The sequence below is a fragment of the Ceratina calcarata genome, unplaced genomic scaffold, assembly GCF_001652005.2.
Source record: "Ceratina calcarata isolate Rehan_Ccalc_2016 unplaced genomic scaffold, ASM165200v1 scaffold350.2, whole genome shotgun sequence".
NCBI classification, from domain to species: Eukaryota; Metazoa; Arthropoda; class Insecta; order Hymenoptera; family Apidae; genus Ceratina; species Ceratina calcarata.
Window position 1 is genome coordinate 749,867 of NW_017157935.1, and position 15,626 is coordinate 765,492.

At 38.8% G+C, this 15,626-nt stretch overlaps 2 protein-coding genes across 3 annotated transcripts; one reads left to right on the forward strand and one right to left on the reverse strand.

Moving 5' to 3' along the window:
- Positions 1–5,177: 5,177 nt before the first annotated feature.
- LOC108625305 (dual specificity protein phosphatase CDC14C) lies at positions 5,178–8,764 on the forward strand. Its single transcript, XM_018025207.2, has 10 exons — positions 5,178–5,289; positions 5,393–5,805; positions 5,904–6,105; positions 6,171–6,418; positions 6,495–6,756; positions 6,826–6,955; positions 7,188–7,366; positions 7,443–7,555; positions 7,684–7,749; positions 8,553–8,764. Exons 2-10 carry the CDS (start codon positions 5,652–5,654, stop codon positions 8,762–8,764), a joined length of 1,566 nt encoding a protein of 521 aa, XP_017880696.1. The 5' UTR covers positions 5,178–5,289; positions 5,393–5,651.
- A 139-nt stretch (positions 8,765–8,903) lies between these two features.
- Positions 8,904–13,544, reverse strand: LOC108625306 (UPF0183 protein CG7083). 2 transcript variants are annotated; one of them, XM_018025209.2, is made up of 8 exons: positions 13,265–13,544; positions 12,686–12,768; positions 12,381–12,608; positions 12,097–12,306; positions 11,856–12,005; positions 11,546–11,710; positions 11,299–11,475; positions 8,904–11,216 (listed from the first exon to the last, which is right to left on the reverse strand). In XM_018025209.2, exons 1-8 carry the CDS (start codon positions 13,326–13,328, stop codon positions 11,019–11,021), a joined length of 1,275 nt encoding a protein of 424 aa, XP_017880698.1. In that variant the 5' UTR covers positions 13,329–13,544; the 3' UTR covers positions 8,904–11,018. The 2 variants fall into 2 exon arrangements, with proteins under 2 accessions (XP_017880698.1, XP_017880700.1); XM_018025211.2 differs by lacking the exon at positions 11,856–12,005.
- Between the last annotated feature and the right edge of the window lie 2,082 nt (positions 13,545–15,626).

The window sequence follows — 15,626 nt, forward strand, 5'->3', positions numbered from 1 at the left end:
GGGTTCCACGTGTGCTACAGAGAAACAGAGAAAGGGAGAGAAGAAGACTGGCAGTCGGAACTTGACGCTTCAGACTTTCTTCACAAACGACTCAATAAATCAATCACGTAAAAGAAACTTATGCGCAATGGTTTTTGCATATGTATGATCAATTATTATTAAAGAACTCCCCCGTCGATTCATTTTCACGAAAAAAGTTGCTGATTTCGTAAGCTTAACCTTCAATCGTTTTCTCGAGAACTTGTAGCAAAATTCTATTCAAAGTTATTAAATATGTAATACATATGGATTTGTTGAATGATCAGACTCCAGATTTTTATGTTAAAAAGTGTTTGTACCTGACATATTTATTATCTGCGACTACTATTGCTAATAAATGCATAAAATCCGCAGTGTAATAATGATGTAATAAGATATTATATATGCCTGTTATCTTTAAATATTGCAACAACTATTACGTTGATTTGTATCCCGAGCTTCACTTCTTATTAGCATCGGTTACGTTGTCTTATCGTTTGTACAAGGAAGCCGGTACGATAAAATGGTTTTCCCAAGGCCAGAATCGAGACCATCTCCGTTTTTCCTGACGAGAAAGCCCGATAAAAGCGTGACATGGTGGCGACCGGTCGATCACGATCTCACCGCATCTAAAATCACCCGGCGGTCCTCGTGATTGTATTAATTCACTTGACAGAATACAGAATACGGGACGCAGAGTGTATACAGATGCGTGTAAGCGAGCCGGCGTTTGGATGTGGACGTATTGTCTTCTCGGCTCCTTTCTCGCATTAGCATAAGAATTCAGCGTGTACCTGATCCGCGTATCAATCGGCGTCCCGGTGAATCAAGACTTAAATCTTGCACCATGATCACCCCGGCGCGGCGCGGCCCGACGCTCGTATGTTGAAATATCGTCATCAACGATTGGAAACACACCCGTGCGCGTTCACCCAACGGTGATACGGCTGCGTTTCCGAGAAGGACCGTGGCCCGTGTTGTGAAACGTGTCAGAGAAATTGAAGACTTGGATGAAAAATCGATCGTACTTTTCAGATTTGAACCAAGTTTACCAAGTTCATAGGTATCTTGGCACGTACACCAATTGTAGGAATCTCATTCTCCTCGTTTCTCCAAAGCGAAGGAATTCAGTTTTCAAGAATATTGGGTCCGCTGGTGAATATCAAATTGGATACCAGCGCAGTGCACAGTTATGAAGATGAATTTGCAGAGTCGTCTGAACACGCTGAAGCTGCATGTTCATCATCCTAACGGGAATCACGTAGAATGGCGATAAATTAAGGCGACCAGTTCTACGTCGTGCAGTTTTCGACTTCCTGTCCACAGTAAATCCTCGCATCCGTCCGCCGCGAATCAAAGTCAATCTCTTGCAACTAGAACAATCTTTCCGCTATCCACTTAATTTAAATTGGTTTGCGATGTATCTAACGATTTCATTTTCTTCAATAAGGAGATCTTGAAAGAATAACTATCATTAAAGGAAACTAGAGCCTGGACAGCCAAAATCTAGATGTGAACGTGTCGAATGCATAATGCGAGGGCTGTTCAGAATTTCGATGGATCGAAGCCTGGTGAACGATCCAGGGCGAGCCAGTGGTAACGTTGGCTGTTTTCTCTTGCAACAAGGAAGATTGAAAAGGCGCGGATGTGCAACAACGACCAACTGGAAGGATCGACGATCCATCCAGTGGCTCCAGTCCCAAGAACAGAAATTGTTACGTGCTCGCTTGGTCGTCGTGATTCGAATGCTCATGCGTATCGACCGCGGTCATCCAACGACGAGAGGAAAGACAGGAGAGTTCCATGGTGTGGCTCGAGCGGAGAAGCTTTCTTCGACGCGCGTGTATGCGTTCTCGGATGGAACACACGCCCGTACAGGGTGTCCCGTAATCAGTGGCACAAGAATCGAGTGCCTTCTTATATGAAAGACAAATAAGAAATTACCTGAGGAAATTAAGTTCAACTGTTTTTTAGCTGTTTCTCGTCAAAGTAGCTCATCAAATCTTGGAGTAAAATATCCGTATCAAAATTATGCTTCATGTTAGGGAGTTTCTTTTATTGTCTATTGGCTGCTCTACTTTCTACTCGAACCATGCACCTCCTGTCCTTTTTTTGTGTGGATTCTTCCAATATTCTAAGCGTGTGACACCCAGTGTCCAGAAACAACGATTGTGCTGGAGGAAATCTGTGCGTGTACACGAACGAGCCTCGTCAAAGGCGATTGTCCGTCGACGCGGAAGCAGAGGCGATCACTCGCGAGCATCTATCCCTCGATCGCGTCTCACTCGCAGAACACGTACACCTCGTGTCCCCGTACACGTTCCTCAGGCCTCTTCTTGTATGCCGGTATTTGGCGGCGGTGCGCGGATGTGCCAGTTACCTCGCCTCGTCCAAATTATCCAATACAAGAGTCAGCCATCGTGCTTTCGCGACATTCCATGGAGGCTTGATCCAAATTGCCAGTTGGCTTCATCTTTGATTATCGTGTGTAATATAATGAAATTCATGCGAAATTCTGACATAATTTGTAATTTGTTCGATGCTTCAATCACGTTATCAAATAAATACTTGTAATAACTTGATCAAAATTAATCATGAGTTTGACACGTCCTTGATCATGTTTATCCCGAGTACATATCCCAGTATCCATTTTTATATTTCTGTTGCTTTGCGACGTGGTGCAAACTCGAAATCATTGTTCACTTGTCTGTATTCAAAGACCTTGTCCAGCCCGCGTAACGTTACTCGAGATACGGTGTGCTCGAAATAGATCAACAGCGATACCCAATGAAAGCGTAATTAGCTTCACTGTTTTTCTTGATTCTCTCAGTATTCTTCGATCCGTCAATACGTTCGTTTCCATTACATAAAGAGAGATAATATCTCATAGATTTATCGTAAAGCAGACGGTGTCAATGGAACATGATCAGCATTTACAGTGCCACTCAGATGATGATAAAAATATTATTTATCATTGGTAGCGCAAAAATCGTTTTAATTCGATTGACCGACGAACGAGTAAGGAGTCGATTTATGAATGCGGCTGGCATTGTCCGTGGGTGGGTCCGCCGAATATGGCCGCGAGTTCGAAGATGATCGTGGCCGATCGAGACGACGGCCGGCGAATAAGGACGTGACGTAGTTATATCCTCGCGTATAAGGAAAAGCGGATTCGCTGTTGATAGTCAATATGCATTAGAGAAACAATGAGCGGATCTTTGTGCCGCACACGTTGACGCGCGACCGCAGAGGATGTTGATACGCGAGCAGTCCAACTCACGGACAGCTTCTTTATAGATTTTTTAAAGAACGAATCATCAGTCCTTGGAGTTTGTACCAAACTGTGAACTTGTATCCTCGCATATAAGGAAAAGCGGGCCAAGTAAATAATGCAACAAGACTCATCGAGCTTTTACCAAACGTTGCACGAAAACCATCTGCGTTTACACTTGCAATTAAACTCACGGCTCGCGTATACAACAGCTGCGTTTGAATCATCTAAAGCAGTGACGCATTAAATCTCGTTTGTTATCTGACGACTCGCCTTAAGTTCTGAGTAATAAATGGTATGAATAAGTGACATACCTGCCGAATTTCGCATCGAACCAAAGAATGACTTCACCCTGTCGAAACGGCCGTAATCGACCGCAAAAAGAGATATCATCGCATAAAGAAGAATCGGGCGACGAAATCTAACGCGATTCGCGTACTAATTGATGAAAGAATCCGATTCGATGTATCAGTAACTCCACGGTAACTATATTAAAGAACATAGAGGAGTGTAAGTGGTAGCAGAGAAGAATACAAGATTCCAGAGAGGAGATTCGTAGAAAAAGAGCAACTGTTTGACAAAGAAGATATCGGATGGATATTATCGATGAAGAAACAAGGAGAGAAACACGGGAGAAAGAGATGGGGGAGATTTATCGGTAGCAAGAGAAGAAAATGGAGAACGGGAGGTTGCAGTACGGAGAAGACGAGATGAAGGAGCCGGATGTTGTTCTCGGTAACGAAATTCGAAACGATAAAAACGAGGAGTGATAAACGAAGGAGGTAACCGTGGGAAATTGAAGGCTACGTGCAATAAACAATATGTAAGATGTAAACAGATTATACAGGGCCGACACGTATGCAAATATCTTTATGTAAAAGTTTGCCAAAGGAGCATAGTAAAACCTTGACAAAAGTCCCATTATAGTTGGAATTAACATTTACAGGAATCAAAATTCTGAAAATAGGAGACCGAGAAAACGCAGTGACTGAGATGATAAAACGTAAGAAGAGAAAGAAATGATTCCGGGAGCAAAGTGACGAGAAGCGAAAGATGACAAGGAGAGCAAGAGGCAGCCAGAGAAAGAGAGATAGCATCGGGCGATACGATGCGATGCTGATTACGAATGCTAGGCACGGGGTCGCTACGAAATCTCGGATTCTATTAACGGAGAAATTATAACGGATTGACGGACGCAGGGAATGGATGCACGGTTGGATGGTCGTGGCCGCCTGTTCTGTCCCGTGAAAGATTTCTCTTGAATCGTAAATACCGATCAGTCGCTTTACCGGTTCGGCGTTACGTTGCATGTTAAACCACTTCCCGGTGCACTCGCAAATTGTACCGCGTCGTCGCGCCCGCTCGGTTGTGGGAGGGAAGCTTTTATGCAAGCTGAACGCGAAGGAATACGCGCGACGTCTTGATTTTCGTATCGGCGATACCGCTATCGATGCGTACAGTGATATCGATCTCACAGTGACGGGCAAAAGTGAATGCGCACAATCACAATTCGTAATTTCATTCGCAAAATGTTTCGTTAATATTTAAAACAAGCAGCATGCAATTTGCAGTACTAATTAAAGAACCAAGTGAAAATTCGACTCACTACTTGTAGCGTGCGTTGATATGTATTTATGCAACATCTCCAGCTGCTTCTGGTAACGATGCTGGTTCAACTTTTAATAAATTACGCCCGTTCTTGTAACGATGCTGGTTCACCTTTTAATAAATAACGCCCGTTCCTGTAACATATTATCAAGTGATGTATATTCATAAATAATTTTCAGATGATCTACGTGAAACGCCTAGTGATGTATTATTATTAATCGGTACTTTCTATAAACTGAATAGATTGGATCCCCTGCAGAAAAAAATTGAAACACGTAGTGGCTTGACAGACGTCTCTCAAATTCAAATATGAAATTAGCAATTTGGCGTGTCGAACAGCGGTAAATTAAAGGAGCAGATAATATTCTGTTGGAAAATGAAAATTATCTAAGGTACTTGATTTTTACTATCGCCAATTATTCTTATTTGCAATTCGAAGATGAACCACAAAATGTATATAAAGAAATCTGTTTTCTTTCTTCTTTGTCCCTTTAGGTTCGGGAAATCATGTGCTTGGTTAATTACAAACTTACAGCAGGAAACTCCATGTGACGACACAATAAGCTAAGTGATTGACCGTGAAATTAAAATCTGATCTCGGTACGCGGGTATTAATTTAAACGGAAAACAATCGTTCTCCTCACGCGAGATATGACTGGGCTACATTCATTAATGAAAAACCAATCACAACGGAATAATAAATTTCCTTGGATTTACAAATGATCGTGCACTGACTGAGACTGAAGCATGCTGAATGATCGCGTTCAAGGAAGCAAAATTTATGCAAAATAATCGCGCCCGCAGGAGTAACGCGCTTAGATATCCATTCACGATGTACGAACAAAAGAGTTCAGGACTTCCGAAAAGTAATCGGCACATGTGCGACAGTAGAAACTTCAACCCCGATGGTACATCACATTTAATCGTTTTATATTTTTTGCCAGCGTCTTAGATACTTGCTGTTAGATTTTTGTATACGATGTTAATGTTTAACATTTATCGTCAGATATCACTACAATTTACAAACACCCAGATGTTACATACATTTGTGAATACCTGAAAGACAAATTGTACTTTGCAACGTTAAGCAACGGACGAAAAGATGCGAAAAGTACATCCAACATTCACTTTTTCACGATCGATGACGAGCTGATTTACAACAATTTCTACAACGATTTTGGTCCTCTGAACCTGGCCTGCCTATATAGGTAACAATTTTTTACAAGGATAGCACCACTCGGATCTGACTCCTTTAAAAGGATTTTGCCAACAGATACTGCTGTAAGGTGACTAAGAAACTGCAGAGTCCGGGGAACAAGCACAGACAAATCGTGCATTATACCTCGCAGCGAGATCAGAAGAGAGCAAATTCCGCATACTTGATCGCCTCCTATGCGGTGCTGTACTTGGACAAGAGTCCAAGGGAAGCCTACAATCTCCTCTTTATGGGAGGTGAAATTCCTATAAAGCCGTTTCGAGATGCTTCCATGGGATCCTCTATTTATAGTATTCACTTGTTGGGTAACAGTGGTTTAATCATTTATTCGTAAGGATCGAGAAGAGCATTTGTTTATTCCGATTATTCTCACTAGAACAGACTGCTTGAACGCTCTTAAGAAAGCAGCCTCGTACGGCTTTTTCGATTTCAATGATTTCGACCTGGAGGAGTACGAAAAGTACGAAGACATGAGGAACGGTGCCTTGAATTGGATGGTACCGCAGAAATTTTTAGCTTTTGTTGGTCCGAGCACGGAACCAGGGACTCCCTATCATCCGCCCGAGTGCTACATCGATTACTTTTTAAAAAACCAAGTCACTGCCGTGGTTAGACTGAGCAAAAAAGTATACGACGCATCTAGGTATGCATACCTCTCCGCCTTAAATCTCCGAATTATTAACCGATGTAAAATGTCAACTTTTCAAAATAGATTCACCGAGGCCGGAATCACGCATTACGATATGTTTATGCCAGACGGCACGGTACCACCAAAAAGGATACTTAATGAGTTTTTGCAACTGAGCGAAAACAGCGGTGGTCCGATAGCAGTTCATTGCAAAGTAATTTAAAGTCTCTCTAAATAATAATGATGATAATTAAACTACGAATTTTTACGCAATTATAGAAAATGCTCATGTAAAAATGAAATGATAAAAATGAAAGATCTGTAGAATTCGATTACAGTCCTCAAAATATAGTTGAAAAAATATGATTTTGAATAACAATCCACAATCTAATGATAATGTTACACCTACATCTAGTTATTTTATATTTGATTTGCTAAACCCTTAGGCTGGCTTAGGAAGAACAGGCTCATTGATTGCCGCGTATTTGATCAAGCATTACAAAATGACTGCTAGAGAAGCTATTGCTTGGATAAGAATTTGCAGACCTGGATCTGTTATCGGGCATCAACAAGCTTGGTTGGAAAATATCGAGAAGAATTTGTTGAACGCCGGCCAACAATATAAGTAACACACGCTTTTCTTTTATTACGTATTAAACGATGTTTTAATTACCTGATTTACGATGCATTTCAATCGGCAGGTTGAAGTATTACGGCGACAATGACGTGATATTGCATCACAAGCGTGGAATATATTCCCTCGCGGATAAAATAGAAAAGAAGATACAGTACCCACCCGAGAGTGGAAGGACAGGTGAGTAGTTTCGAGATCCATAAGTAGAAATCTAAAGAAAAAACAAAATAGAGTGAGAAAGTAATATTAAAAATTACTGGCCTTCAATTATAGAAAACAACTTATCAACGTTGTTTTTGTGATTTCAGAATTTAACACACATGATGATTCAACGATGGAAAAGAAGGGCAAAACTAGATTCACAAGGATTTGGGGCAAGTTTGACCATTTTTCAGTAATTGTCTTAATATTTTAAGGAATCACTGATAGTATCGTGGGTACAATGTCAAGCCTTGAAACCTGGCCATATTTACTGAGGATAGTTGTAGATTTATATTATTATGTATAAATACGAACCACAGATTGATATTTTCATCCTAATGAAGTCGTAATATCCTCTTGAACTGCAAAATCGATCAAAAATTCAATACAATCTTGTCTGTGCCAGAACACGCTGAACTTGATCGAGAAAGCTGCCCGCACATTTATAGATCGATATCTATCGATATTTGAGCGCGCGACTAATATAACTCGAAACTGGTTAATAATTAGAAATCGATTCTTTTAATGTAGTTAAATGCAACATTCAGAAACTTGATAATGTTATAAGGAATGATTTTATCCAACAATTTCCATTTCAGTCGCTATTTAAATAGTAAAATTGAAACATATTCATAGTGCTCAAAAGTGTAGCGTATTCCAAAGAACCTGCGTGCGCACACAATTTCAATCAGTACTTGCGCGACTTTTGACGCCAATACAAGAAATCACTCTCTGTCGTGTAGTTTTTAAAAGTGATCGCCACATTTATTGTCTGTAGTAGAATTTAATTCAGGTACGTTACCTTTGAGAGACTTTTTATTATATTGTCACATGATACAGCAAAAAAATCGAAGATGAAAAAGAAATTAGAGCTCTATAAAGACATCCATTTTATAGCTATAAATGAACAAACATGCAGTTTTTGAATTTACATCGTTTGTCGTAAAATAATATTTTATTTCGTTTATACTTGCAGGAAAACTGAGGAGTATTCGAGGAACAGAAGATTCGGAACGAGCCACGCAGAAATACAGATCTACTGATCAGCAACACAATCCAACACAGGGAGATAGGCTAAACGAAATCAGAATGAACAGGTTCAAGTCGTCTCGGAGTTTGGATTCACGACAGAAAAATTACATCAGCTATGGGCTGGACGCACTGAAGGGCGCGCGTCGGAGGAAATAGATAAGTAATATGTGTATAAAATTCAGTTATTATATTACGGTCGCAACGAACATAATATATGAGAGATCGATTTGAATCCTCGTTAAAATTCTGATGAGCGAAACGAGAAAAATGTCACAGGAAAAATGATGTGTAGAAAATCGTTTTACATAATTTTATAATCCATTCGATACAAAATGATTCGTTTTGTATAAACTAAATAGAGAGATTTCTCGGGAGGAATTATTAGAAATAATTATATAGAGAATACAATTTCCAAAAGTTCCGTTGGTTCTTCTCTGATTCCCTCTCGTCTCGAATTTATTGCATCGTTATTTGAATAGAACTTGGTCAGATAATTCTATACTCTATATATTTACTTGAAAACAATTTCCACGCAAAACAGTTCGACATAGTCAAGTCTACAAAACAGGAGGTATTCCATCGAAATAGAGTCGTTGAGAAACAAGGATAATCGCAACTTTACACGTGCGATTTCGCGTCTCTCAAGCTTTTTGTACAATTATGCGTCGATTAACACTTTTCTTCGCTATTTGTTCCTTTGTCCTTGTCTTCGAATCATGGATTTTCATACATTGAGATCACTTAGCGTTTCAAGTAATAGAAACGGAACAACTTACAGAGGATCTTAACTTGTAGCCTATAAGAGCTTTAAAAACCGTGGACCATAAGCATCGCTAATTCCATGAACAAGAAGAAAAAATATTATAAACATTCTGTGCAGTAAAAAGTGTTAATCAAAGTAAACTCATCGCCCATGCTTTCGCGTTTCGCCTCGAACGCTTTCTGTTAATTATATTTTACAGTTATTAATCGATACAGATCCTATAATGGCTGCAGATTATCAACTATCAAAGTTTATATGTTGCGTAAAACATATTCACCTTTTTTACCCTAGTAGAAGTAGGGTATACGATTGTGCAAATTAACATTCAGGTGAGGTCGAATTTATTGAAGAAAACGAAAGAACTTTCCGTATCGCATCACAAGCTTTAAAAGACAAATTTACGATGTGGTATTCAATTGTTACATGATTAACAGAATAAAGATTAATCAAATTTCTGAGTACACTTATAATTGCAAATATTATTCAACAGCACAAAAAGTAAGCGTTCTTTTTTTGTGTGTGTTAATGCAAAGAGGTAATTGTATCACGTATCACAATGATTCAAGTTTTATAGATAAGAATGTAAGAAAAGTAGTATAAAGTTAATTCCTTCCATGCTGATAAATACATCTTTTAGTTGCTCAATGAACTTTTATCTGTCTGTATGTTTCATTCAGATACCTCACTACTTCGTCGTTTAGAAATTAATATCAAACGATAATATTTAATTTTGTATAGACTGCCTTGTAGTACGTGTGTTGCACCTCGCTGATTTGTATGTCCAAGATATCATTTTTCACATTGGCATTCAATATTTATTTTCTCTTCATTCCTTACTCTTCTAAACACGCGTTACAAAATTTCGGCTTAAGAAAGTTAAACACCCGTCTCTTTGTTTGATTTAAGCACATTACATGTTTTCGCCATTAATCATTACTATCGTTACAATCGTCATAGGTTTATCATTACACTATCAAAATTCTTATTATCCTTTGACACTATTTGTCTTTATTACCTTTTCTTCTATTTCAAATATCGAGCTCAAATATTAAAATGTTGATCGCTCACGCAAGACCATTTCTTTCTGGTTCTTTAACTACGTACGTAAAACTTGTAACCAAAAGTTAAAAACGGTATATTAAATATGATATCATTGAATATTGCAAAGACTTGTACCCCTTAGTTGATCGTCTTTTTACATTTTCCGTGTTTTTTCCTTTTTTTGGTTTTATTTCCTTGGTTTTTTTTTTATATTCCAAGGAAAGGTGTAAAATAATAATAAGCAACAATACAGTATACTCAATATGATATCGCTTGATTTTTCTGAGCTTATGCTTCCGCTGCCTTTTCATTAATTACATTATACATTTTTTTTCCTTTTTGTTTTTTATCTAACATCTTGACGTCATCTTAATGTCTTTATGTTAATGTTGGAAAGGAAAGAAACTGCATCAGGGACATTCACTCTCGACATTCATCCTTGCATTGTATAGTCTCTTGAACTGATGTCATTATGCAAACTCAGTCGGAGTTAGAAACTTGCCTATTTTTCATTTCCTTTCGCCTCACATGCAAGAAAACGCCACCCCGTCGATTGCTCGTCAATGAGCGTTCTATAATGCACCATTATTCCGTAAATTATCAACGTCACACCGCTCTGTACAGGGTTACACTTGCGATGTGCTGGTTTGCCATGACCTCGACGATTGCGTCGCGTATACCGTAACAAAATGTACACCCGAACGGGTTCGTCGTGTTCGTGGAGGAGGCACGGTTCAACACTACCGGTCGCGCGCTCGCCTTCAACTGCTCGCTTATTTTGTCCCATTTCGTGTAGGCAGTGATCTAACAAAACGAAACGAAACGTGCATTCAAATTATGTTAAACATTCATTGACATTCGTTTGATCGTGAAATTGTACAATTACCGTAACTGGAGAAGGGGAAACGTCTATGAGCTTTCCCGAGTCAGTGGAATTATTTTCTGGCGGTAGAGTCAAGAAAAACTCACAACGATGATACATGTTAAAATTATAATGTCCTGGATAATTTGTGTGTAACACAAATTTCTTAACGCATTGTGTTTTGGCATCGAATAATACGTCCTGTGTTAAAAGAGTTATTAACAAATATGTAATTTGACTTTTTGAGATAGGTATCGGTCGAGAAATTTACCAGTCCTAAAGTAAAATAGTTGTAGAAGAAATCCGAACGTCTTATCTTGTCGCGTTTGTGCGCGTGAGGACTGTGAATGCGCATCTTGTCCTCAGCTTTGAAAAACACTCGTGACGGTGCTCCTAAAGCGCTTAGCACATCTTCGCAAGTGTCGCCAAACAACACCTACAATCGTGCATGTTTTACACAAAAAGAGGAGAGGAAAGAAGTATAGAATACATCTCTGAATGATTCTTATTACGTCTAATCGATGTTCAGTCTACGCTAAAGTAACAAATGATACCACAAGGTGAAATGATAAAATGTAAACCTCTTTGGTCAAGCAGCGTTTCTTGGGCTCGAGCAAGACCCTCGTTACGGAACTGGCTTCTGTGAAGAGGTGCAATCTGAGACCTCGCGTACGCGATTTATCTCTCATAACATCTGCTTTCTCTAAATACAAATTGTTATGATAGCAAACCTAGCGAAACATGATTACCCATTGTTTCAATCACGTTACTTGTGGAAATACATATCCTTAAGCTACGGAACATCAACAAAATAATAATTACGAGAGGTAGAGGTGGCGGCGGTGCTTTTAAATTGTGCTCGTCGCTCCCTCCCCCAGCACCCATGTTGCCAACGTAAATGGCCGTTTTCGCCACGAGCGGTGAAGTTCCGTTCGGAAATTGCAATGATCCTAATCCGTGTGCATACCCAGGTTGGAACTTGGAGTCAATGGGAAAATAAAATGATAATCCGCGGAAGTTTAATACGAATACCTGAAGAAAAAACACAATCCTTGATTTCATGGAGTTTTCGTTAAAGCGTCCTTCATTGAAAGAAAGTATGATACTTGTTTGTCACTGTCATAAACACCAGGGTGTGTTGCTCCGAACGAATGTTCGATCTGTTCGATAGACGGCAAAACCTCTGGCGAATTGAATGGCAAACCACAATATTTCAGTTTAACTAGTTTCATATTGTAAATCTCAATTATCTTAAGCCTTTGCACCACAGGGTCAAATATAAGCCTAACTCCATCGTGAGGTAAGTTTATTACTAGGTCTACATCTAAAGGATTCTGTAAGAAGTTTTAATAATTCTCCATTAAATTAGAAAATGCAATAGCAATAATTAAATTTGTTACAACATACTTACACTATCGCTATAAAGTACTTGTACTCCTCTTATAATGCCCACTTGGGACTGTATTATTGACACGGATTGGGAAAAATGCATACCTATAATAATGAAAGAAATTATTATTATTTCTAGTCATCTATTCCTGTAAGTATAAACAATAACGTAAAACATCTCCATAATTTTCATTCGATTTATGTCTAATTTTAAGCTGATGCTCAAGTATCAACATTAGTTTGTAATAAATTGATCAATTACACTAATTAGAAGTTTAGCTAAAAAACGATCGTCAACGATAAGACGATAATTGCGAACAATTACATAATATGCAATAAAATGTTCGCAACAAGTACCGTTTTGCATTGTTTACGCGCGATTGTCAAACCAAGTGTTTACAAATGGAACGAAATAGCAGGGAATGGGAATGGTGACATGACAGCAATATCAATAACACCGATCGGTCGCTAAGTGTGGACAAGAGGTCCACACCGCGTGCACGAAAGTTATCCGTGCTCGTTACGAATTAATCGGATCGTCGGAAAATTAACGCGTAATACGGAGGTAGCCGCGGCAGTACGCGGGTGTTTCGTCACTTGCCTAAAATAAATTCCCACTGCTCGCAGCCGAGGGATCTCTCGGGCACCACCTCGAGCTCCAACATTCTTCCGATCTATCTCGATCCCCTCAACTTTAAAATTCAACTAGAACAAGTGCGCGCAACGCGTCTACAAATATCATGAGAACTGCGTTACTCCTTTGTCTACGTATCGCGCTGCTACTAATCTACCAGATAGCCATATTGCCTCCCAAACAATAAACCTCGATACCCCACACTCACGGCTCGCAAACTGTCACCCGAACAGCTGATACCTACCCACGGAATACATGAAAGCGAGCCAGACTATCGACTGCATTGCAAAAACGCGGAGTATCGTCGAGTAAGTTCCGTCAGCGTGCAGAAGATGTCTCTCAACGGACCTCTCCGTCGGCTGACAAAGCAAATTGAAAGAGGCGCCCAAGTCTGAAAAGGATTGATCTCGCTAGACAATTTTCTCGACGTTTACTGATTTACTCAATTGTAATAAGGTCACGTTATTGATATGTAGATATAAAACTTGATGTTTGCTTCGTTCTATAAATACAGCTTGTAAATCAAACCTCTTTGTATTCTTGACAGTATTCAAATGAATTTAAATAATAAAAGAAGGAATGGAAAATTCTTGGCAAAGGAGATTCATGCAATAAGTGCGAAGAATTTCATTGCGAGATCTTCGGGTCAAAGACTACGAATAATCAAACGTTCTTTCTTTTGCTTAATGCATCGCAGGGGGTACTGGGATCATAAATACATATTGTATAAAGCAATCACTGTTTTGCAGAAAAGCATAGAAGAATTACCCAATACTTCCTTTATCACCCTTTCGCAGTCTGGAGTTAATTCAAACAGTCGTGACGTAAATGTAGACAAAGGATGAAGGTACATAAGTAAATTGAACAAAACGAATGAAGACAGATGAGAAACGCAAAAAAAATACAAGTTGCAACAGGATGTTGAAGCGTATGAAAATAATTTTGTCTTGTGTTATTGTTGTTGCACAGTCGTGCCCACCGTCGTTATGCAATTAATTATGATAACCGTATGACACGCTGCACAGTCGAGCCTCCAGACTTCAGATACGTCGAGCTGCTGTGTATGTGTTTAGTTTACGTGCTATCAATTTCATGATATCGGCTCGAAGTTATCGAAATTAAAAGGAAAACGAAAGAGACAGAAACAATGTGGCAACGTAAACACTAACAATTCCTAAAAATTTGCGCAAACTCCTAATTGATCTGATTCTCTTCTTTTGGAGATTATTATAGAACAATGATGATTGTATTGTTTCAATCAACACATTTTTACTCATAAGCTATAGGATACAAGTTGTAGCTTTTGCATTTCCATAATTCATGATATGAAACAATAAAAGTCTAATGCTAAGAAAATGAATCTTGGCTTATAAAACTTCTGACGATACAACAGCATTGAACCAAAGTTCAATAATTGTGTACTCTCGATTTTGTTGAACGTAAATATTATTTTTCAACATCCAGAGATTAATTCGAATGATTTGACACGATCGCTTGACACGACAAGGTCCACGCGTGCGATCTCAAAACTCGAAGCGGAAGGGTCAGGTAAATACTGGTAATCGTCACAGTCCAAATTTCACGTCGCTGTTGCAAGCAAGCATTGATAATAATTCATAACAAAAAAATCTTTCGTCATAGGGGACATAAAAATCAATGAGATGAACAAAGGCCAGAAGAAATAACACATTAAATCGCAACAATTTTATATAATTATTCGCAATGAAACTTCATCCCTATTTTTATAAGTAATATTTTTACGAACCATAACTATTGATTACTTTGACACATAAACTTTGATAAGTGGCGAAACATTTTGCAATGTTTCAGAATTGTTTTTGTTTATGTCTAACGATCGTTTTCAATTATTACTCATCTTCTTCTTCTGTTGTAATCAAACGCTTATCAGTCTGAATGCTTATTAAACTTAAATGTTGTTTATGTACACTGCAATTTTACTGATAAACGATATAAATAACGTTCGGTTTGCTGTATGAAAAATTCGCAAATGTTATGCGGCATTGTCAAGGCTGACACTTTGATTCATTGCGTCAATTAATAACTAATCAAAGAAATTTTTCATAATTAATCAAAGAAAAATTTCTAATATCATTAGGCGGCATATGCAGGAAATCAGGTCGATTAGCAAACGGGAGTCGATCGAAGGAAAAGAATTAAAAACAGGAGAAAGGGCAAAAAAGAAAGAACATGTTACACAACGTGAACGGTTAAAATATAAATCGCTATATCTGTGTTTTAGTTGAAAAAGCGATCGGTCACGATCCTTGTATCATTCCGCCGGTTCCGCAAGACGCATTGTGTCATATAT

Bases quoted from the DNA above. Each gene is read 5' to 3' on its own strand.
- LOC108625306 (XM_018025209.2), bottom strand. From the start codon at position 13,328: ATGTTGGAGCTCGAGGTGGTGCCCGAGAGATCCCTCGGCTGCGAGCAG. The intron at 12,006-12,096 runs GTAATTATTATT...ATGTTTCGCTAG, and splicing joins CGCCGCCACCTCTACCTCTC to GTTTGCTATCATAACAATTT. The intron at 11,711-11,855 runs GTTTACATTTTA...GCACGATTGTAG, and splicing joins AACGCTGCTTGACCAAAGAG to GTGTTGTTTGGCGACACTTG.
- LOC108625305 (XM_018025207.2), top strand. From the start codon at position 5,652: ATGATCGCGTTCAAGGAAGCAAAATTTATGCAAAATAATCGCGCCCGC. The intron at 6,757-6,825 runs GTATGCATACCT...TTTTCAAAATAG, and splicing joins AAAGTATACGACGCATCTAG to ATTCACCGAGGCCGGAATCA. The intron at 7,367-7,442 runs GTAACACACGCT...TTCAATCGGCAG, and splicing joins AACGCCGGCCAACAATATAA to GTTGAAGTATTACGGCGACA.